The 25,614-nt window shown below is 40.7% G+C and overlaps 1 protein-coding gene across 2 annotated transcripts in view; it reads left to right on the forward strand.

Annotated features, from left to right (window-relative positions):
* mei-218 (meiotic 218) overlaps positions 1–25,614 on the forward strand; it is a 183,133-nt gene that overhangs the window by 117,602 nt on the left and 39,917 nt on the right. For both annotated transcript variants that reach the window (XM_067153363.2, XM_067153364.2), the window contains one exon: positions 15,929–16,058. In XM_067153363.2, the coding sequence (XP_067009464.1) occupies positions 15,929–16,058 (130 nt within the window). The remainder of the gene's footprint in view (positions 1–15,928; positions 16,059–25,614) is intronic.

Consider the following 25,614-nt stretch of genomic DNA (forward strand, 5'->3'; position numbering starts at 1 on the left):
AGATGGTTTGACGTGGTTTCCCATTTTCACACCAGGCAAATGCTGGGGCTGTACTTTAACTAAGGCCACAGTTGCTTCCTTCCCATCGTAGTCCTTTCCTATCCCCTCATCTCCGTAAGACCTATCTGTATTGATGCAACGTAAACCAAGTGTCTTTGTTGTATAACTGATCTTATTTAAACAAATTTCTTTGACATAATTTGAATTTGTAGAAGTACGGAACCCAGTTAAAACATGTTTAATAAATAACTTTCTAGTTCCATTTCACTGACAAGGGAATTGTTTAGGTTGGACCAGATTGATTGCAATGAAACCTGATAGGACAATCAATTTATAGCATCAAAATATCACTGCACATCTGCTTTATGTAGGCTATCCACTGCATGACAAAATGAGTGGTTCAGAACAGGAATCCAACATTTTATAATTTGTGCTAATAAAATATTACATTAACAGCATGCAAGATTTTATACAGTTGTTCCAGAAAGTATCCATTGCTCTGATAGAACACAATACAAGATGATTCATTGAAATAAAGCTGTAAATTCAGACAATGAGCTATACATTGTTTATATGTATAAGGCGTATTAGCCACAAGGAAAAAAAATACACTGCACATTTGTCCCTGTTAATTGACAAAACAGATAAAAACAACAGAAGAGTTTGTAAAGTGGACTTCAAGAAGTATTCATCTGTGCCTTAGTCTGTCTATTTTGACATTACTTTTGGAGCTCAGTACTTCTTTGGACCACCATTTTGTTTAATAACCTCTGCCAGTCGTCGGGACATGGACTTCACCAACTTTTCAGTCGTGGTTTTTGTGATATTCTTCCGCTTCTCCAACAATGTTGCCTGCAACACATTCGGTGTTCCTCCTCTGTTGTCTCCTTGCTTTTCTGTCCCTTTCCTCTGTACACCTTGCACAAAAAATAACATACTGCCTGCACCATATGACGTCAGTGTCTGCCTTGGATGGACTGCGGGCTAGCCTGTGATATTTGAATTTGTGCATGCAGACAAATACATATTGCAGGATAGATGTTGCTGGTATTTGTTTTTAATGAGAATAACTTACGATTATTGTAGTCTATTGACTTTTTCTTAATGAATATGAAAGCTGTAGATTCTCAACCATTAGATTATATTGACGTTGGTAAGGTATCATATATTTAGATGTCATAATTAAACTCATAACATATGTTTATTAAGAAAACAGTAACCATAATGGAAGAAAAGATGAATGGAATACATACTCACTGCATCAGATTTCCCAGTTGTATTGTAATAATGGCAAGACACAGAGAAGGAGCTGAATAAAATGGTCTTAAATCAAGAGATAATGAAGCTCAAGCTAAAAATAAATACCAGAAGACAAAATAGCCATGGTTATAGACAAGAAGGAAGGTGGAGGAAGGAATGAGATAAAAATGGGGAGAGAACAACTCAACGAAGTAGCAGAGTTTTGGTATTTCCGTAGCAATGTTGAGGAAACCAATGCATGTCACAACAAAATCAAGAGAAGAATAGCACTGGTCAAGAATGTTTTCCAGGAAAAAAAAAAAAAGAATCTTATGCTGAACAAGCACACCATCCACACTAAGAAGAGATTTCAAAAAGCCTTTGTATGGAGTGTCTTGATACATGGATATGAAACCTGGACATTAGCAAAACAGGAGAAAACTTGCCTTGAGGCAGTAGAAATGTGTTTTTGGAGAAAAATTACCAGAACTAGCTGGACTGACAGGAAGAGCATTGAGATGTTTCTCCAAGAAATAGGAGAGGAAAGACAGCTAGTTAAAATAATAAGAAAATGCAAAACAAAGTTCATTTGAACACTTATTTTAGCAAGATACTTTTTTCAAAAATATTTTCAATGGCAAGATATGAGGGAAGAAAACAAGATGACGATCAAGAACGTGGTCATTTCTTCCTAGTTGGAGATGAAAAAAACTGCTGAGGAAGGGAAGCTATTGTTGCAAAGACAAGGCTTAGCCTTTTGAAAGAAGAAGAAGAAGAAGAAGATGATGATGATGATTATGATGATGATGATTTCAACTTCCATTATAAATGATACACAAGTATTAAAATATGAATATACCCCCTGTGGGTGGGGAACACAGACGAAGAATACACCCACAGTATCCCCTGCCTGTCGTAAGAGGCGACTAAAAGGGGCAAACTTGGCGCAGAAATGGATTGTGGCTTGGCATCATGTGTTGGACCCTCTGTGGATGGGAGGGGCTGGGTGCATTCACAGGTAATCCTGGCCTGTCATAGAAGGCAACTATAAGGGCCATGTGGCCATCGCTCCCCTCTTTATTTTTATTTTTTATGAGGGTTGGTTGTAGACCAGTTCAAAGTTCTTGATGTGCGTGCGACTACGCTCAAAAGCTGTAGTGGGAGCGCTATGTACCCATGCAGTAGTATCTGCCTGACAACACAGGTCCCCGCACAGCCGAATGCCAGAAGGACATATTATTATTAATTGTTATTTAATTTTTTATTATTGTCTCCATATTTATTACTCTGTACACGGTATGTGTTACATGCTATTGCGGGTGATTGGAGGAAGGGAGTCCTAGTGCTCATTGCCTCCATCATTCCGTACTAGGCATCATCCAGCATCAGACTCCGGGCAATACCTGCTACAACCAAGTGGGTATTGCCTTGGCTGCTTGGTTCGGCTACAGAGGCCCCTAATCGGAGTGGGTGGCATTCAAGGAGGATGATTTCGGACATGGCTTTGAAACGTCTTCAGCCTTCCCAAGGAGGTATCCCACCAAAGTCTTTAACTTTTGATTCTTTAAGGTGTTCAACCCCCTGGGAACAAGCGCAGCGTAAGGGAATGGGATCCAGCCTCCCTAGGTTTCTGATTACTACCAGAACTGATGAGAGTGACATAAATGCCATAGAAACCATGATTCATATAGGAACTCCACACTACATATCCGGTGTTATGTAGACCACAGAATCTGATGTGTTATATGGAGTAGACCGTACAGCCAGCGTCTCAACACGGAATGTTGGGTGGCGGGAAATAACCTGACCACCCTAAAAGGCTTTAGGCGCTTGAACCTTTAGGGAGAGGTATGGTCTCTCAGTGGAGGAAATGCCACTGGAATCCATGATGACAGAGGGCAGCAGCTTCGTTATTAGTGCACATTGGAGCCAGCCAAAGTATCAGCTAATACGGTGATGTGACACACATTTGGGAGCATAACCATAGTGGTGTAAGCAGTCTCAAAACTGCACAAGGAAGGCAACGGGAAACCACCTCATATTTAATCCCCAGGAAAATCTTTAGCATGACTGGAAAACGTAAAGCCAAGGCCCCCAGTCCCCAACAGCCCTTCAGTGGGCAGGGGGTGCTAGGAATCTCCAGGCCAGTCATGAGAAAGATAGCAACGTGGAAAGTTCATAGCTTGTTTCAAAATGTAAAGACTCATAACGCAATCAGGGAGGTGGAGAGACTCAAGATCAACATTCTTGGTATTAGCGAAATGCGTTGGCCTCATTCAGGAAATTGTGTAGTCAGTGGTTACAAGGTATACTATTCTTCTGGTAATGACGATCCTCGCCATCTTAATGGCGTGGGTTTCATTGTTCATCAAGACATCAGTAAGTTTGTGAAAACTTTTGTACCAGTATCATATAGAGTATGTTTATTACAGCTTAATGCATGACCAATTTTAGTTCATCTAAGTATATGCTCCAACATGTGATGTGTCAGGCGTTGGTGTCAAAGATCTTTACACGAAAATCGAAGCAGCCCTATCATACACCAGACCATCTGAGATAAACATTGTGATGGGCGATTTCAATGCTGGGGCCGATGAACTCGATGTTAGGCCCCTTAAAACAACAAGCATCATCATCATCATCAGATTTCAATGCTAAAGTCAGCCATGGCTGATGGGCTGATGTAGTCGGTGACTACGGATTAGAAGCAAGAAATCCTCGAGGTGATCGACTGGTTCAGATGAGCCAGGAGAAGGGCCTTATTATAGCAAACACATACTTCCAGCTAGCTCCACGTCGCCTCCTATTAGGAACCAGATTGATTACATCACAATTAACAAGCGGTTCAGAAATTCTATCAAATGTGTGAAAACATACCATGGTGCTGATATCGACTCAGACCATAGCCTACTGTTTGCTTCTATGAATCTCAGGCTGAAGAAATGCCATTTAAGGAGGAGTTTTAGTCGGACTGAGATTCAGAAGCTTCAAGATTAAGCACTGAAGGATGAAGTTCAGTCAGCCCTACATGTAAAACTTGAGAAAATTCCAAACAGCATGAATGTAAATGATGTTGAAGGCACAGAGTCAAGTAAAAATTAAGGGAAGCTGGAAGAAGGAAAAACAAGCCGTGGATGACAGAAGAAATTCTGAAGCTGATGGACCAGAGAAGGTCTTTTAAGAGCAAAGATCCTTTAAAGTACAAAAGTTTGCAGAAGTTAATACGACAAAAAGTAAGGAATGCAAAAGAACAACTCCTCTCTAAGGAATGCAACAAAATAGAATTACTGAATTCAAAACATGATTCTTTCAACATGTACAAGAAAATGAAACAAGTAACCGGAGCATACAACAAGAAAGGTAGTGGAGTCCTCCTTAATAAGAATTTTAGTGAGCACAGAAGAGAAACTGAAAAAATAGATGGAATATGTACAAAATCCCTTCTTGGATCACAGAAATGAGGATCATGGTGCTTGGGCAGACGATGGTGTGGATATCACAAGTGCAGAAGTAGAGTATGCCATAAGGAAAGTGAAGAATGGGAAGGCTCCAGGCCCTGATGAGATGTATGCTGAGATACTGAAACTGCTTGAGAAAGAAAAATCCCTTTCATTATTAACCTATTCAACAGTATTCACCGCAGTGGAACAATTCCTCAAGACTGGCTGAAATCAGCTTTCATAATATTGCCCAAGAAAGGCTATGCAAAATTCAGCAATGGATATAGAACAATTAGTTTGATGAGCCACGTTCTGAAAGCATTCCTAAAGGTCTTGCATGCGAGAATTTATCATAAATGTGAGGAGAATATCGGAACCTCACAGTTTGGCTTCAGACATGGTTTTGGTACTAGAGAGGCATTATTCAGACTGCAGGTATTAGTCCAACGGTGCCGAGATGTCAATGTCGATGTTTTTGCTTGTTTCATCAGTCACAAAAAAGCCTTCGATACAGTCCACCATGATGAACTTATGGACATTCTTCGAGAATTAGGACTTGATGGGCGGGACATCCGTATTATTGGTGATCGCTACTGGAACCAGAGTGCTGGCATAAGAGTTGATGATCGTGTCTCGGAAGAAGTCTCAATTATGAAAGGAATTTGCCAAGGCTGTATTCTTTCACCCATGCTCTTCAACATCTATTCAGAAATGATTTTTCGAGGTGCTCTTTACGGAAAGACTGAAGGAGTTGTGGTTAATGGTTTCATCATAAATAACATCAGGTATGCCGATGACATTGTGCTACTTGCAACCAATCTCCAAGATCTACAGGAACTATTTAATGCTGTCACTGAAGCCAGCGGCGCCATGGGCTTGAGGCTTAATGTAAAGAAGACTAAGTGACGGTTATGTTGGAAAGAAGATGGCATTCGAGGTAATCTCACAGCAGCAAAGGACAGATCGCAAGAGTGGTAACATTTAAGTACCTGGGATGTCACATCAATGGTCACTGAGACCTTGCTCGTGAGATATGGTGCAGAATTGAGCAGGCCAGAACTTCTTTTCAAAGACTTATAAAACTTTTGACATGCCGTGACCTTTCCATGACACTACGGACACGACTACTCCGGTGCTACGTTTTCAGCATTCTGTTATATGGCGTTGAGGCATGGACATTAACTGAGACCATGCGCAAGAAGTTGCAAGCATTTGAAATGTGTACGTACTGAAGGATACTAAACATACCTTGGACAGCTAAAATGACCAAGATAGATGTTTTGAACCATACGAACAAAGAACCAGAATTTCTCACTACCATCAAGAGAAGGATGTTAGAATACTTTGGTCATATGAGGCGGAACAGTAAATACCACCTTCTGCAAGTAATACTCCAAGGGAAAATTAATGGAAAATGTGGTCTGGGGAGAAGTAGGACATCGTGGCTTGGCAACTTGAGCCAGTGGTTTGGGGTGACAAAAGCTTACTCTGTTCAGAACAGCAATGAACAAACAACAGATCATGCTACTGGTCGCCAACATTCTGCAAGGACATGGCACATGAAGAAGAAGAGGCACATAGAAGGTGTCTATGGTGAACTGGAAGATCTGAAGAAAATGCGCAATGGTAGTTTGTTGCTAAAGACGCGCACTGCCGTGCAAGCTGATCGGTTGCTCAAGTGCGATCACTTCAGCGATATTCCCATCAAAGTGGAGGAGCACAACACCTTGAATCTGGTTCATGGAGTTATCTTCCACCACGTTCCCATCTTGAACACTGACGATGAGTTGATGGAAGACATGCAGCACCATGGCATGACACACGTCCGGCGTATTACGCGCAAAGTCAATGGCGAGGACGGTGCCACTGGTGCGTTCATTGTCTTCTTCAAATTGTCAGTGTTACCAGAAAAAGTCAAGGTAACAACCTATCACTGCGATGTGAGGCTGTACATTCCAGCTCCCGTGCACTGCTATCAATGCCAGAGGTTCGGGCATGTGGTATCTCGTTGCTCGAATCAGTCTGTATATGGTACATGTGGCAGAGGAGCTCACAGTGCGGAAAAGTGCACAACTCTTTACAGGTGCACTAACTGCCCTGCTCTTCATTCGCCTCGAGATCGGAACTGTCCGGTATATCTCGGTGACAAGAAGATCCAGGTGATCAAGACCCTGGATGGTCTTTCCTACCAGGAAGCACGCCGTAAGTTCAATTCTATGAATGCACCCGGCAAGACGTTAGGCTAAATGAAGATAGCACAGAATCTTCCAGGTTTGTCGTTTGTATCCTCTAAACCTGTTGCGATCACTGCACCCAAGGCGGTTGTTGCTCCTGCAAGCAAAGCCGCAAAGAATAAATGCTCAAAGAGTGGGACCACCCCACCTTCGACCACAAAGAAGTCTGTGCCGGCTGGGATTCCTAAGCCGGTGCAGCAGGAGGGTAAGACCAAGTATCCCCCCTCAAAGAGGTCGGCAAAAGCCATTGCCATGCCGGCTAAGGCGGCATCGTCGACCAGGGCTGGAAAAATATCTCCCAGCCCGTCTAAATAAGAAATGAAGGTGGAGAAGCGGAGCGCGGGCGCTCTTGCAATTCTCCTGCGAAGGGGAAATCATGTCCTCCATTTGGAGGGTATGAATCAGCGCCAGCAGGTACGCCTACTCCTAAACCTGCATGCTCCCCTCGTAGGACGAAATCCCGCCCCCAAAATAAGTCAAAGTTCTGGGCATCAGTCCCACTGTCTGTTGATGATGGGATGGACGTCAAGCTGTCTTCTACGTCTATGGATGTAGATGTTGATATTGATAGTGTTTAGGTATGAGAGCATCTTGTTACTCATAACCTAACACTCTCTCTTTTAGTCCACACTACGGCTTATGACAGCTGTGCCAGCTCATTAGTAAGTTCACGGCGAGTATAGTCTGTATTCAGGAAACCAATACCAGACGAGGTCATCATATGGTCTTGAGAAATTTCAGACTATGCTCAACTGAACGATATTATGCTTACCAGGCGTCCGTTGGCATTGGTATTTTTATTTGTTCTGATACCTATAGTGTAGAGGTTCCTCTAAGAACCCCACTGGAAGCAGTTGCGGTGCGGGTACCACTGCCTGTCATAGCAACAGTGTGTAATGCTTATTTTCCACCAGGCCAGCCTCTTAATATAAATGATGTAACTGATCTTATAGATCAGTTTTCACCTCCATTCCTCTTATTGGGTGATTCTAACGCCCATCACCTTATATGGGGCTCTGATACTCCTTGCCCCAGGAAGAGAGAGTTGGAAATATAACTGAGAGAGCTGGATATATTACTGAGAGAGCTGGATTTATGTATTTTGAATACAAGTGAACCAACTCATTTCACTGTACGTTACAGCACATACTCTCACATCGGCACATACTCTCGCATAGACCTTAGTGTATGCAGCCGAGCGCTGGTTCCTCTGCTTCAGTGGAATGTATACGCTGATCTCTGTGACAGTGACCCTTACCCTATTATTCTTACTTCATTGAAACAAAAATCTATCAAGGCTCCTCCTCAATGGATTCTTAAATGTGCTGATTGGCCAAAGCTCTCAGCACTGGCTACCTTTACCGACACAACTGGCCAGAACATAGACGGTGATATCACTTACGTAACACAAGTTATTCTTGCTGCTGCTGCTGCTGAGGAGTCCATTCCATCCTTTTCAGGGACTCCTGTCTGAAAACTCATTCCTTGGTGGAATGAAGAACTTGCAGCAGCTATAAAAGAATACCGTCATGCTCATAAATGCTATATTAGGCAGCCTACTGTGGCTAACTTGGTTACATTTAAAAAACTCCGCTCTAAGGCACGAGTTCTTATTCGACAGAGTAAGAAAGCTTCATAGGAGCAGTGACGTACTGTATACTGAGAGCTACCAAGGCTATCGTTGAAGCCCAAACATCAAATGAGACAATAGAAATCTTAAAGCACATTATGATGTAAGCATCTGACACATTGTTCCATTTACAAAACTTGAAAGCAATGAGGAAAAACGTCACTCGTGTTTCTAGTGCAAGGCATCGGAGACTGACATTGCAGCCCTGGCGGTACGTTCCTCTCCCCTCGATTCACCTCGCGCAGCTTGCTGCTGTATATCAGACTGGTGAGGGGACCGAAGGGATAGGTGTGCAAAGCTTCGGTCTGTCAGATCGCCGCTGCTAACCAGGGAGACAGAGCAACCATGTGTTCCTTATCAGTATCATACATACTTCCTCACCTCATACTTCTGACTTAATTATTTCACTCCTGTCTACTTCTACATCCTTGTAGGAAGACACTGTAATGTCTGCTGTTATAGGAGTAATATAATTTTCTTTTTATTGGTAGATCTGCTAAAATGAAATGTAATCTTTCAGATTTAGTATTCTCTTTTGTTGTTCGGAATCGAACCCATGATCATGGGTCGGACACCACCACTGATCTACCGAGAAAGCTAAAAAACCAGTGAACAACGTGTACGACCACTTGTAATGCTGTAAAATTCCACGTGTTCATTTGATAAATATAATAATGTGGTGCACAGCCTCTGGAAAGGCTTGTTGGTGACACAATGAAGATGAAATGAATGGCAAAGATGCCATAAACACCCAGTTCGGAAGCGAGTGGAATTAAGAATGCAAGGAGGTTGATTTTGAGAATTGAACAGGGGCCATCGGACCAAAGGCAAACATTCTACCCATTTAGCCATAAAGCCAGACTTTAATTTGTTAAACCCGAAGCTACCATTTCCACTGATCAGGTGTTGAGTATTGGCAGTGGCAGAGGCCAAGGCAGTAAGTTTTGAAACAGCATCGACAACACAGCAGGCTGCTTCGGTGGCTCAAAACACTTAAGGCTTCACGTTCACTAAACCAACTACCAAAAAGGAGTAACATAAGTCTAGTGGTAGCCCACGTCTTGATCGCAGCATACGTCACTGCATAGGAGAGATACGTGTTGCCAATGATGTCACATACACCATCATCTCAAGTGTGGACTAAACTTCGAAGTATACAAGGACCATCTTTAGTACCGGGAATTTCCATTGCAGGCAGTATCATCACAGATTCACCTTCTATTGCTAATCATCTAGCCAGTCATTTCGTGGATGCATCTGGTTCTGCGAATTACCATCGTGATTTCTTAGCTCTGAAGCTGGAAGCAGAACGCCCTGAGCTTAGTTTTGCCACTCAAGCTTCAGAGGACTATAACGTGCCCTTTACGGAGTGGTGCTTTGCAAGGACACGTCTCCCGGACCAGATAATGTCCACAACCAGATGTTAAAACATGTTAGTGAGGATAGTCCTTTATATCTCCCTCGTGTGTTCAACGAAATCTTGGTAGAGGGTGAGTTTCTGTCACAGTGGCGAGAGGGCATGGAAAGTCCTGTCCTCAAGCCTGACAGAAATCCTAAATATGCAGGAAGTTACAGACCTATTTGTCTTACAAACTGCTTGTGTAAGCTTTTTGAGCAGATGGTGAATCACAGACTTGTGTAGTGTCTGGCGAAAAGTGGACTTTTGTCCAAATACCAATGTGGTTTTCAAGCCGCTTGCTCAACCACTGACCACTTGGTACACCCGGAAAGTTCTATCCAGGGCGCAATTTTTGTCCCTCCGTCTATTCCGTATCCAAATAGGGAGTGTATATTCACAATACCACATTCAGGAAAATGGAGTACCACAGGGATTGGTTCTCAGTGTCACTCTGTTCACGATTGCCATAAACAGTATTGTCGCTGCTGCTGGTTCAGCAATAATAGTGTTGCTATGTGTAGATGATTATTCGTTGCATTATAGCTCTCAAAATATGGCCATCGCCGAGCGACAATTACAGCAAGCAATTAAGAGAGTGGAACAGTGGACCTTAAAACTTGGCTTTCGGTTTAAAACCGCAAAAAACTCTGTTGTGCACTTTTGCCGGAAGCGCACTCTTCACTCCCAACCTGAGCTTTATTTAGGGAATGTCACTCTTACGGTTGTTGACAATTACCATTTTCTTGGGCTCCTTTTTTATAGCAAATTATCATGGGAGCCACATGTGCGGCGGTTAAAAGCGAAATGTGGTAAGAAACTTAATATCTTGAAGTCTCTTAGCGGCACTACTTGGGGGGCAGACCACACGGTGCTCCTATGATTTTGTAGGGCACATATTTTATCAAGGTTAGACTACGGCAGTGCAGCATATGAATAGCACTCACCACAGTGGAGTTAGGTTGGCTGCGGGAGCTTTTTGTACAAGCCCCATTGCTAGCCTGCTTGCTGAATCTGGTGTGCCGCCTTTACACCTGAGGCGCCAGCAAATGCTTCTGTCCTATGCTTCAAATTTGTGACAGATGCCACTTCAACCGAGCTATTCTTGTGTCTTCAACAATAGAAACCATCAGCTGTACCCTGCTTACCCTCGAGCAACGCAACCGGTTGGAATGCGCTTGGATAGCAGTCACAGATTCTTTGATCTACCACCGGTTTCTTGTTTTGTCAGCCAACCGAGTAGGGTACCTCCTTGGATAATACAATGACCTGAAATCATTCTAGAATAGCACACCTGCCTGAAGGAAAGCACGGACCCCTCCATTTATCAGAGACACTTCCTGTCCGTTGTTGACCGGTACCCTGATTTGGTCATTGTTTTCATGGATGGTTTGACAGCAGAAGTGGGATTAGGCTGTGCATTTGTTGTTGACAATAACAAATTTCTTTTTCCTCTGCCGAAAATATGCACTGTGTACACATTAGAGCTCTATGCCTTCTGTGATGCTCTGCGGTACACACTGTCTGATGAGCTGGCAATTTCTGCTGTGTACCGACTCCTTGAGTGTGCTACAATCTATAAATACATGTTTCCCTCAGCATCCTCTGGTGCAGCAGATCCAGGACCTGCCGGCCAGGTGTTTGGTTGCTGGCACTGGAATTATGTCTATGTGGCTCCCCAGCCAGGTGGGTGTAGACGGAAATGAGTTAGCTGAAAAGGCTGCCAAGGAGGCTGTTACCTTGCCCTCGTTGCCTTATAGGATTCCTGCAAGTGACATTCACTCTCAGCAGAGACATCTGGTTATGTCCTATTGGGAGATGGCGTGGCAGGCCACCACTCTCCCAAATAAGCTGAGAGTGATAAAAGGAACTACGTAGGTATGGAAGACTTCGCTTCAGGCTTATCAGAGGGAAACAGTGGTATTATGTCGTCTTCAGATTGGCCATGGCGTGATAATGCCCTCCTACCTACTGAAGGGTGAGCGTGCTCCAATGTGTACTTGCGGCAGTCATCTAACCATGGTACACATCCTTACGGAGTGCGAGGACCTAGCCGATCTGCACCGTAGACTACAACTCCCGAATGTCATTTCCCTCATCCTACGAGATGACGAGCAGTCAGCAGACCTCGTCATTCATTTTATGAGGGATAGTGGCCTTTTTTTTATCGTGTGTAATAATGTATTTTGTATTAGTGTATCTTTGTTAACTATGCTTTTCTCTCATTGACTCTATTTTAATCCTTGTTTGGGTATTCTAATGTGTTATTTTAACTTCTAATTAGAATGATATATATCTCTGTACTTCAAGGCAATGCCTTATTCCATTGTAATCTATATTTTCTATAATTTTATTAGAAAACAAGGCATTGCGATTTAAAACCACTGGTTACTTTAATCTCGTAATCATTCATGATCATTTATTTTAAATTCTAGTCAGTGGATATATTTTAAAATTTTAATTATCACATCGTTTCATTACTTCTCATACCATTAAAGGCCTCTCCTGCAAACCATGTGACCTTGCCACGGTTGGGAGGCCTGCGTGTCCCAATGAAGCAGATAGCTGAGCCACAGGTACAACCATATCGGATGGGTATCTGTTGAGAGACCAGACTAAGGAATGGTTCATCGAAAGGGGGGTAGCAGCCTTTCGGAAGTTGCAAGGGCGGCAGTCTAGATGATTGACTGAAATGGCCTTGTAATAATACTCAACATGGCTTAGCTGTGTTGATACTGCTACACGGCTGAAAGCAACGGGAAACTATAGCCGTAACTAACTCCCGAGAACATGCAGCTCTCTCTGTATAAATGATGTACTGATGATGGCTTCCTCCCAGAAAAAATATTCTGGAGGTAAACTAGTCCCCCATTCGGATCTCCAGGTGGGGACTACCAAAGAGGGGGCGATTATCAGGAAGATGGATACTGACATTCTGCAAGTCGGAGCGTGGAATGTTAGATGTTGATGAGCTCAAATGTATAAATATAGTTTGTTTATTACGTAGTTGTTCTGTGTGTATAGATGAAACTGTTTTTCGTGTAATTGTACATATTTGTTAATAACCAAATTGTAACAATGTATCCTCATGCCATACGAAATATATATATGTAGGTTAGAGAATCTGAAAAGAGAGATGGATAGACTAAAGTTAGATTTAGTTGGTACAAGTGAAGTACGTTGGCAGGAAGAACAGGATTTTTGGTCAGGCATCTACCGAAATTTCAACACAAAATCCAACAGGGGAAATGCAAGAGTTGGTTTAATAATGATTATGAAAACAGGGCAGCGGGTAAGCTACTACGACCAGCATAGTGAAAGAATTATTGTCGTCAACATAGACACCAAACCAATGCCCACCACAATAGTGCAGGTCTATATGCCTACTAGCTCAGTAGATGATGAGGAAATCGAAAGAACATACGAAGAGATAGAAGATTTAATACAATATGTAAAAGGTGACAAGAATCTAATTGTGATGGGAGACTGGAATGCAGTGGTAGGCCAAGGAAGAGAAGGTAATACAGTAGGAGAATTTGGATTGGAACAAAGGAACGAAAGTGGAAGTCGGCTGGTTGAATTCTGCACTGATCATAATTTAGTCCTTGCCAATACTTGGTTCAAACAACACAAACGACGGCTGTATACGTGGATGAGACCTGCACACACTGGAGGTATCAAATAGACATTATGATTAGGCAGAGATTCAGAAACCAGGTGTTGGATTGCAAAACTTTCCCAGAAGCAGATGTGGACTCTGACCACAACTTGTTGGTCATAAAACGCCATCTAAAGTTGAAGAAATTGAAGAAAGGAAAGAATGCAAAAATATGGGATCTAGACAAGTTGAAAGAAAAGAGTGTGAGGGATTGTTAGAAGGAACATGTTACACAAGAGATAAATGAAGGAAACACAATAGAGGAAGAGTAGATAGTCATGAAAAATGAAGTCAGTAGGGCTGCTGAAGAAATGTTAGGAAGGAAGGAAAGATCAACTAAGAATCAGTGGATAACTCATGAGATACTAGACCTGATTGATGAACGATGAGAATACAAGAATGCTAGAAATGAAGAGGGCAGAAAAGAATACAGGCGATTAAAGAATCAAGTGGATAGAAAGTGCAAGGTAGCTAAGGAAGAATGGCTGAAGGAGAAGTGCAAGGATGTCGAAGGTTGTATGGTCTTGGGAAAGGTAGATGCTGCATACAAGAAAATCAAAGAAACCTTTGGAGAAAGGAAATCTAAGTGTATGAATATTAAGAGCTCAGATGGAAAGCCACTTCTAGGGAAAGAAGACAAAGCAGAAGGATGGCAAGAACATATCCAACAATAGTATCAAGGTAAAGATGTAGATAAGAAGCTGAGTTGGTAGAAGATCAGTTTTGCTTCAGAAGAAATGTAGGAACACGTGAAGCAATCTTGACTTTACGTCTGATCTTAGAGGATTGAATCAAGAAGGACAAGCCCACATACATGGCATTCATAGATCTAGAAAAGGCATTCGATAATGTTGATTGGACCAAGCTATTTAAGATTCTGAAGGTGATTGGGATCAGATACTGAGAACGAAGAATTATCTACAATCTGTATAAAAATCAGTCTGCAGTGATAAGAATCGAGGGCTTTGAAAAAGAAGCAGTAATCCAGAAAGGAGTGAGGCAAGGCTACAGTTTGTTCCCCCTCCTTTTCATTGTTTACATAGAACAGGCAGTAAAGGAAATCAAAGAGGCATTTGGGAAGGGAATCACAATCCAAGGAGAGGAAATCAAAACCTTGAGATTTGCCAATGATATTGCTATTTTATCTGAGACTGCAGAAGATCTTGAGAAGCTGCTGAATGGTATGGATGAAGTCTTGGGTAAGGAGTACAAGATGAAAATAAATAAGTCCAAAAGAAAAGTAATGGAGTGCAGTTGAATGAAGGCAGGTGATGCAGGAAATATTAAATTAGGAAATTAAGTCTTAAAGGAAGTAGGTGAATATTGTTACATGAGTAGTAAAATAACTAACGATGGCAGAGGAAAGGAGGACATAAAATGCAGATTAGCACCAGCAAGGAAGAGCTTTCTTATGGAAATAAATTTGCTCGCTTCAAACATTGATATAGGAATTGGAAAGATGTTTTTGAAGATTTTCTTGTGGAGCGTGGCATTGTATGGAAGTGAAACATGGATGATAAGTAGCTTAGAAAGAAAGAGTATAGAAGCTTTTGAAATGTGGTGTTACAGAAGAATGCTGAAGGTGAGATGGATAGATTGAATCACAAATGAAGAGATAGTGAATCGAATTGGCGAGAGGAGATTGATTTGGCTAAATTTGACAAGAAGAAGAGACAGAATGATAGGACACATCTTCAGACACCCAGGACTTGTTCAGTTAGTTTTTGAAGGAAGTGTAGGTGGTAAGAATGGTAGGGGTAGACGAAGGTATGAATATGACAAGCAGATTAGAGCAGATGTAAGATGCAATAGGTACATAGAAATGATAATGTTAGCACAGGATAGGATGGCATGGGGAGCTGCATCAAACAAGTCTATGGACTGATGGCTCAAACAACAACAACATCATTAGGGGCTGATGACCTAGATGTTAGGCCCCTTAAAACCTGAATATTCTGATATATTCACTACTGTATGTTATAAAAATAGGTTTGTAGAATTTGAAAATCCTGTTAGTGTTATCAAAATCTCATTTTTAATATAAAGTGTTTTATGAAACTTTAAAATGGGACTATCAGTAGATTCCTAACCCATAATCATCAATCAGCTAACTGCTCCAAGACACCCAGCTACTTATCACCAATATGTCACTGCCATTTTTTTTTACGGCAAAATGATTATCACTATTAATTTTAAGATATATGTTAATTGATCATTGACCCAAGTTTCATCAAAATCTGTCTAGTCCAACCCAAGCAGTAACCTTGAATGTCGTCTGATCATTAATCAATAATTTTTATAATTTGTCTGGAATTATTCTTATTTTTTCAGTGTTTTTGGGATACCATTTGTGGTAGATGATAAAAATGAGACTGAGAACGTGGCAAGTCAAATATTAGCCCAAGCTATGGATGGATCAGATAAGAAGGAGCCTATTATAACCAATAGTGAGTTAAGGGAGGTAAGCTTAGGACTTCATTTTATACTGTTGCATTCTTTCTCTTTCTCTTTTATGTTCATTACTTATAAACTTATAAAACCCTTGTACCATCATGGACAAAGAAAAGCTTACTCAGCGAGCTCGATAGCTGCAGTTGCTTAAGTGCGGCCAGTATCCAGTATTCCGGAGATAGTAGGTTCGAACCCCACTATCGGCAGACCTGAAGATGGTTTTCTGGGGTTTCCTATTTTCACACCAGGCGAATGCTGGGGCTGTACCTTAATTAAGGCCACAGCCACTTCCTTCCCACTCCTAGCACTTTCCTGTCCCATCGTCGCCATAAGACCTATCTGTGTTGGTGCGACGTAGAGCAACTAACAAAAAAAAAAGAAAGGTTACTCATCTCTCTGCAGTACGGGGATTTCTGGTCATTTGACATGGACTTTTCATCCCTTTCAAATGTATTTCCAGTATGAGAACTGTACCATTAACTTAAAGTAAGGCCATGCTTCTAATATTTTTTCTATAAGTTACACATACCGAGCGAGTTAGCCACGCGGTTAAGGGAGTGCAACTGTGAGCTTGCATTTGGTTCTGTGTCGGTACGACGTAAAGCAACTAGCAGAAAAAGGAAGGGAAGAAAAAAAACAGATCTCTTTAAATGGTTATGATGATACTTAGGGGTTGTAGTAAGGATGTAAAGGAGAGGGTACACAAGTCACTAATAAGACCCCAAATTAGAGTATGGTTCCAGCATATGGGACACTCACCAGGATTTCTTGATTCAAGGGCTGGAAAAGATCAAAACGAAAGGAGCACAATTTATTTTGGCTGATTTCCAACAAATGATTAGTGTGACGATCCATCATCCTGCAGATAACCAACTGACGTCCCTCCCAGGTTGAGCTTCCCTTTAATAGTGGTTGAAGACTCTTGTGTACTGAAGGCAGCACTTTCCGGGAGGGAGCGTCTGCCGGGTTCTCCATGGAGGCAATGGATCGCCACAAGAGGGTTACCCCTCTCTGTACACATATCTTTTAAGGCCATGTACAGAGCTAAGAAATACAGAGTAGAATGCAGGATGGCCCCGTGGCCAGAACCCAGAGTGTATCTGGCCATGGAGCTGTTGGTGTGAACAACAAGATTAGTACAAGGTACAAAGTGAAAGTCAGTGAGAGAGTGGTGGGAGGTGACTACGGCCGCCACCGACTCTGCAGCATTCATCCTAGTTGGCATCTGGAAGGCTTGGGCCCAAGCTTGGTGGAATCTCAGCACCACTGCTGCGATGGACCAGGGAGGGACATCGGAGAAGAACTCGACGAAATGCTGGCCAGATTGCATCCTTCTCGGCTTCGTCATGAAGTCAGGGGTGAACAGGCGTTGTACCCAGAAGAATTCACCTGCGAGGATATGCTTAGAGAGGAAACTGGGCCAATCCATGACCCAATCGAGCCATGCAAGTTACCCAGCTGCCTGTTGGAGATCAGTGTTTTCCCCAGAAATTTTCTTCAGCCAGGTGGCAGGAATGAGAAGCCGGGTGTTAAATACTACATAAAAAATTAATGTTACAAATTTTAAATTTATTCTCCTCAGGGCAGCAGCAGCAGCAGCAGCAGCAGCAGCAGCAGCAGCAACAACAACTACAACAACAACAACAACAACAATAATAATAATAATAATAATAATAATAATAATAATAATAATAATAATAATAAGAGTAAACAAAATGGAAAAGATGTTTCATATGACGAGAAATATATACAATAAGATCTCTATCCTGGAACTTGAAATTAAGACATTATAAAACAGTAGCCTGGCCAGAAATTTTATATGCAGCAGAAACTCTTAAACTTACAAGAATTGAGTATCTTGAAAAATTAGAAAAGGTTGAAACGCATTTTGAGAAAAATACTGGGACCAGTAAGAGAAGTAACACGAAAAGCAGGATTTCAGGAGAGAAAAAAATGAACAACTGTAAGAAAATGGACTCAAGAAGAAAAAGAACAGTATTCTCAGAAAATGAAGGGAGTTTGGAAATGAAGAAAGTTAAATGAAAAAAAAAGTAACCAAAGTTGATTTATCGTACCCTCAAAAGGGTTATTCGAATAATAATAATAATAATAATAATAATAATAATAATAATAATAATAATAATAATAATAATAATAAAGGCCACGGCCGCTTCCTTCCAACTCCTAGGCCTTTCCTATCCCATCGTTGCCATAAGACCTATCTGTGTCAGTTCGACGTTAAGCTCCTATTACAAGTTGTCCATTTCATGACCGTATCGATGTTTAATCAAGAAGTAAGTATAAATAACCACCTAATTGATACTTTATTAATGCCTCAGGCAAAATTGAATAAAATTAAAACTTACAGGACATGTTTCGACCACTTAGTGGTCCTCTTCAGCTGTATAAATAAAGAACTGAAAAGAAAAACATTGACAATAAGCACAAATAAAAGTTCTTTGGAGACTCCTTTGATAAAAATGGAGGTCGTCAGAATAGGTCATCTTGCCTTTCGTTCTTGTTTGGAAAAGATGTTTAATCTGCGCTGTCTAGAGGGTCTGTCTTTGAGCGCGACCTGGTGAAGTAACGATGTGATACAGTTTGACAGTTCATGGAAAGCTCTGGAGAGAAGGGAAGTAGAGTTTCATCGTCATCTAAAATAACATATCAATAGGCTCTACATAATGGTTTCAGTTTGAAATTCATCAATAAAATCATCACTAAATGCAAATACCAACAACAAATTAAACTTAAACAGCATTCAGAAAAAGAAAAAGGATATGTAAAATTCACCTTTAATAACCCGAAGATTTACGAAATCACCAACTTATTCAAGAAACACAATACCAAGGTAGCCTTCTCTACAAACAACAACATGAAACATAGGTTCTTTAGTCATAATAAAGCTAATAAACTTAAAGATGACGAATTCCAGGAATCGGGTATTTATAAGCTGACTTGTGCTCAATGTAAAAAAACTTACGTGGGACAATCTGGAAGGAACTTCTCAATTAGATATCAAGAACACGTCAATGCTGAAAGATACAAAAGATTCTCTGCCATGGGATCCCATATGAAAGAGTCCAACCACAAATTCACCAATATAAAACAGGACCTTCAAATTATCTGTATGATTAATAAAGGTAATCTTATGAACAACCTGGAAAACATCCACATCGTTCTTGATAAATTGGAAAACGGTGAAGAGAATCTCAACGAAAACAACGAGCATAAAAACATCTTATATGAGAATATTAGCAAATACTTAGAATGAGTAGACATGAAACAGACTAGACGAACAAGAGATATAATCAAACACGACATCGCAGAAGCACAGCCCTATCTCCCTCCTCCCTCACATGTTATTTTAGATGACGATGAAACTCTACTTCCCTTCTCTCCAGAGCTTTCCATGAACTGTCAAACTGTATCACATCGTTACTTCACCAGGTCGCGCTCAAAGACAGACCCTCTAGACAGCGCACAATAAACATCTTTTCCAAACAAGAATGAAAGGCAAGATGACCTATTCTGACGACCTCCATTTTTATCAAAGGAGTCTCCAAAGAACTTTTATTTGTGCTTATTGTCAATGTTTTTCTTTTCAGTTCTTTATTTATACAGCTGAAGAGGACCACTAAGTGGTCGAAACATGTCCTGTAAGTTTTAATTTTATTCAATTTTGCCTGAGGCATTAATAAAGTATCGATTAGGTGGTTATTTATACTTACTTCTTTGTTAAGCTCCTAGCAAAAAAAAATAATAAGAAGAAGAAATTATTATTATTATTATTATTATTATTATTATTATTATTATTTATTTATTTATTTATTTACAGAGTTTACGCCCACATTGGAGCACTTAAATCAGGCTACAACAAATTTGTCTTCCTTTTCTTCTTCCAAAAAGTCTTGAGTCTGGTTGACCTGGCTGCCCTCTCCGCATCCGTTATAACATATTGTTTCCTCTGTACAGTGGTCAGAGGAAGCCTGATGCATTTATTCTTCAAAATACTTTTCTCGCCTCTGTTTTCTATGGTTTGCATGGTAATATTCAACTCCTCCAAATCACTTTGGACTTCTTTTTTGATTTACTATTCCAAAAGTAATTAAATAATTGTTTTAAAACCCTGTTATCACTTAGTCGAAATATATGACAAAAAAAGGCAATTCTTCTTTTTCTCATCGTGTCTGTGATGGACTCACTTTCCCGATAGATAATCTCATTCGGCAACAATTTCCACTGTCCATCCACCTGATGTTTCTTGTTTATGATCGTCCTGAGTATCCTTCGATCAACTCGTAAGCGTTCTGTTGTTGATCTAGTATTGAGTTTAAATAATGTTTCACAAGCATAAGTTGCTTCTGGTTTAATAACAGAGTTATAATGCCTAAATTTAGCATTAATCAAAAGACATTTCTTTTTGTATGTAGGCCAAGTTATCCATTGTGCCTGCTTCATTTTATATATTCTGCTCTCTATTGATGGTTTTTCATTGCAATTCCAAGTGAGATTTTCACCCAAATATTTAAATGTACTTAAATTTCAATTCGTTCATTATTATTTAATAATAGCTCTGAATTTAAAGTTCTGAAAGTAGGCATTATTTTTGTTTTATCATACGAAATTTGTAATCCAACTTTTTTCGCTACATTTGCAAGTTCTTCCAATTGAACTTTAGCCTCTTCGAAACCATTTGCCAGTATCGCAAGATCATCCGCGAATGCCAAGCAATTTAGTTTGATATTTTTTCCAATTTTGATTTTTGGAGGACATACCTTAGTCCACTCTCACATGACCTTTTCCAATACACAATTGAACAATAATGGCGAAAGTCCATCTCCCTGGCGGTGGCCTGTTGTAATTGCAAATGATTTAGATAACTCATTTCTAAATCTAACTTTAGATTGAATATTCTTAAGAGTCATACCAATCAGGCTAATAAGTTTGGAATGTAGACCAAATTCCTGAAGGACATTCAACAGTGATTCACGATGTATACTATCATACGCCTTTTGAAAATCAATAAACATAATAACTAAATTTTTGTTTCTAGATCTATGATGTTTCATAATCCATTTTAAACTGATGATTTGGTCAGGGCAGCTTCTTCCTGGATGAAATCCACCTTGATATTCCCCTACTTCACAGTCAAGATGCCCGTGTATTCTGTTATAAATAATCTTAGATAAAATCTTATATGTAATATCCAATAATGATACTCCCCGAGATAATTATTTGGATCAGATCTATCGCCCTTTTTATGCAATGGTTGAATTATTGCCATATTCCACTCTTCAGGCATTGTAGCAGTATTCCAAATATCTATAAGATGTTTATGTAGATTCTGAATGGTTTGGTCATTAGCATTCTTCCATACCTCTGCGACGATTTGGTTCTCTCCTCGTGCTTTATAATTTTTAAGGGAATCAATTGCTGCTCATACTTCATTATAAACGGGCGGTGTAACCTTTTCTAAAGGTATCCTATTTTTTGGATGTGTGACATGTTGCAGATATTCTGAAGGTTCCTCACTGTTAAGTAAGTTCTCAAAGTATCTAGCTAAAATTTCCGCATTATCTTGATTAGTAATAATAATTTCGTGTGGCTATTTCTAGCCGAGTGCAGCCCTTGTAAGGCAGACCCTCCGATGAGGGTGGGCGGCATCTGCCATTTGTAGGTAACTGCGCGTTATTGTGGTGGAGGATAGTGTTATGTGTGGTGTGTGAGTTGCAGGGATGTTGGGGACAGCACTAACACCGAGCCCCCGGGCCACTGGAATTAACCCATTAAGGTTAAAATCCCCGACCCGGCCGGGAATCGAACCCGGGACCCTCTGAACCGAAGGCCAGTACGCTGACCATTCAGCCAACGAGTCAAATATCTTGATTAGTATGTGCCTGTTTTCCATTAGTATCTCTCATTAGGAGTGTTGGGGGAGTATAATTAGTTTGGTATTGCCGAAATATTTTATAGTAATCTCTTGTCTTATGTTGAGTAAATGCTTCATCAATAGAGTGTAACATCTCCGTGTGATAATTTCTCTTAACCCTTCGGATGATTTTAGCCGTATGTCGTCTAGCAGTAACAAGTTCTTCGCGTGACTGTTTTGTTTTCCGTTGTTGATCAATCAACCATGCCTTGTGTTGGTGTTGAATTGCTGCATCGCACTCCTCATTCCACCAAGCATGTTTTTTCCTCTTTTTAACGGGAGCGTTTTCCTCAGCAATGGTTTTTAGCTTGTTAATTACCGTTCCCAAATCATCACTTAGATAGGTTTTAGATTGTTCATAATATAATTTATTATTAATGAGATAGCTAGGGTCATATGTGTTCTTCCTATTACATTTGGAGAGAATGTGTTTCTTTTTAGGAGTTAATTTTATTTTAATTTTGAACAAATAATGATCTGAATCTATGTCCACTCCATGGAGGACCTTCACATTGTAAATTTCGTTATGATAGTTCTTATCCATAACTACATGATCAATTTGGAACTCCCCTAATTTAACATTAGGGCACTTCCAAGTCATCAGTTTATGTGGTCATCGTTTGAATTGTGTGGTTTCCAAAAGTAGCCCATGATCAATACAAAGATCGATCAATCTGACCATTCCTGTTAGTTAGATGATGAGCTGGCCAATTACCTACAACATTATGAAACTTTTTCTCACGGCCTATTTTAGCATTGAAATCGCCAAGCATGATTTTTAATATGGCTATCGGAAATGGATGATAATAGTTGGTCTAGTTCTTCCCAAAATTTGTCTGTGTCTTCCCTGTTGGTCCTGTTTTTTTCATTCGTTGGAGCATGGACGTTTATCAATGTGTACGTTTTAATTCTCTACTTTGATTGTCATCAATGCCGTTCGGGGGGAGGTGGAAGAAAAATCTTCAATTGAATCTATGATACTAGTATGAACCAAAAAGCCGACTCCAAACTGAGGAACACTCTTTAGTACTCTTTCACCTGGGGGACCCTTGTATAGGCGATATTCCCCTGACTCAAGGGGGTCTTGATCCGTATTACGCAATTCTTGAAGAGCAGTTATCAGTATCTTATGTTGATCTAAGATGTCAGTGAGATTTTAATTTGCCCACTTTCATTAATGAATTTATGTTCACTGTAGCGAAATATGAGAACTGTCCTGATTTATTAAATTTAAGTTTCCTCTTGATCGGATGGGTCTGCATGTTGTTTAATGGGTTGCAGGTGCTCTGACTCGCCTTGGTCTTCCATGTGACACCCCACCATATCCGAATGGTGTCTTTGTTTGGATCTGATGATCGTGTGTATCCAAACCAGTGGATATTTCATTAGAAGACTAATCATAATAGGCTGATTGTCTGATCAATGATCAATACATTTCTGACCGAAGTCAGGGCTTACAATGCCAGATGTGATCTGGCAAGGTGATGAACGGTGAATGATGGGTGATGAAAGATGAATTGTGAAGAAGGCTTTTTGCCTTATTTCATCCTAATTGTTCAGGACTGGGAGTAGGCATTTCCTCCATACCCCGCGAACGTTATGGTTTTCCCGCCAATACTCAGGTAGCTGATTGCAGTGGATTCCCACTGGGCGATGGGGTCGCCACATCCCTACGCCAAATAATAATAATAATAATAATAATAATAATAATAATAATAATAATAATAATAATAATAATAATAATAATAATAATAATAATAATAATAATAATAATAATAATAATAATACGGCTTCACAGCTTGCATATTGAAACATTTTAATTTGACGCCAACTGGCTGCTTCGTCGTCAATTTTGACGTTCCGTTTTACTCTGTGCGAATCTCTCTTGGGCATCTATGGCTGGGTTTTAGTGAATGTTGTCGGGTTAACCTCAAATATGTCACCAGAGATCTTTTATTTGGTGATATCCTATGACATGGAGTGTCGAATGGTGTTTTTTCTGCCCTTCAAAACTCCGACAACGTCTGCCGGGTTTGAACCTGTTATCTTGGGATTCAGAAGCCGACACTCTACCACTGATCAACAGAGGGTAATAATAATAATAATAATAATAATAATAATACCCGTGTGGGGATTTACCGGTTACCTCCATCGGGCGCGTCCCATTGGAATTGGGAAAGCTCGCTGGCTCTGCCACCAGCAGAGTCAGAGGGTAGTAGGGAAATAAAATACCACCGTGAAAAAAAAAATTGGTCCCTTGCCAGGGTTACGGCGAAGACTGGTAAATGACCAGAAGCCAGAAAACATCTTGAGGCAACCTCTAGGGCTAACAACCCTAGTTGTAAAAGGATGGGTACCCGTCCAAAGCAAAGTCAAGTCAAAAAGCATGATGGCACAACATTTCAAGAAACATACCCCAGGGGTACATCTTCGGATAAATCCCTCGTCGTGAACGCCACGGCGCACGAGTCTCGTTCAGATTCTGGGGGAGACTCGACATCATGCAAGAGACGAGTCGGAGCGTCTCGGTGTACCCCAAAGAGTCAAAAACTCAGGCCAAAATCTAAAACCTTTCTAGCAACTTTCAACATAAATTCACTTACACAAACTGGCAAGCTGAAAACCCTCACCAAAGCTCTTCACGAAAATCAGATATCCATAATGGCCCTACAGGAAACAAGGTACCCAGATGAAAAGATTTTCGAATCCGAAGGCTACCAATTTTTCAAGAGCAAAGCGCAAAGAGGAATCCTCAATGGAGCTGTGATGCTTGGAACCGTGTTTGCTGTTAGAACCAACATCCTTAAATCGGTTGCAAATTTCGAACCTGTGAATGACAGATTGTCTATACTCACAATTAAATGCGTGAACAAAACCTACGCCCTAGTTAACGCACATGCTCCTATAAACGATAAGAACAAGTCTGATCCAGACGAAGTTGATAATTTCTGGGACCTACTGGATGAAAAATTAAACAAAATCCCCAAACACCATGTCAAGCTTCTTTTGGGTGACTTCAATGCCCAACTAGGTCGTGAACAGAAGTACAAGAAAGTTATAGGAAATTACCCTGCTCACAAAAGAACCAATCCCAACGGCAAAAGACTGGTGTCCATTTGCGAAAATCACAACCTGCAGGTCATGTCGACCCACTTTCGCCATCTACCCAGAAAGCAAATGACTTGGCGTTCTCCCGTCCAAGCTCTTGGAGAGTTCCAAATTGATCACGTTGCAATCTCCAGGAGAAACAGCCCTGAGATTATGAATGTGAAGGTAAAGAAAGGCATCAATGTGGCCTCAGACTATTATATGTCTCTTATCAGTTCTGAACACCCTAGCTGCTTGGGCACGTTGGGTTTGAGAAAACAGAAGTAATGACTAACATCAAAGAGGCTCCACCAAAACTCCATACAAAATACGGGGACATCACCCGAGTAGACAAATTCAAATACCTGGGTGAGATCATCATGAAAAATGGACTGAACAAAGAAGCACTTCAGGAGCGAGTACGCAAACTGAAAATAGCCTACCAAACATCCCGCACAATCTACAACAAAAAATGCCTTTCCCAAAACACCAAGATACGTCATTATGAAACAGTTCTGAAGTCAGTAGTTCTATATGCAGCCGAAAC

This window comes from Anabrus simplex, chromosome 9, assembly GCF_040414725.1.
Source record: "Anabrus simplex isolate iqAnaSimp1 chromosome 9, ASM4041472v1, whole genome shotgun sequence".
NCBI classification, from domain to species: Eukaryota; Metazoa; Arthropoda; class Insecta; order Orthoptera; family Tettigoniidae; genus Anabrus; species Anabrus simplex.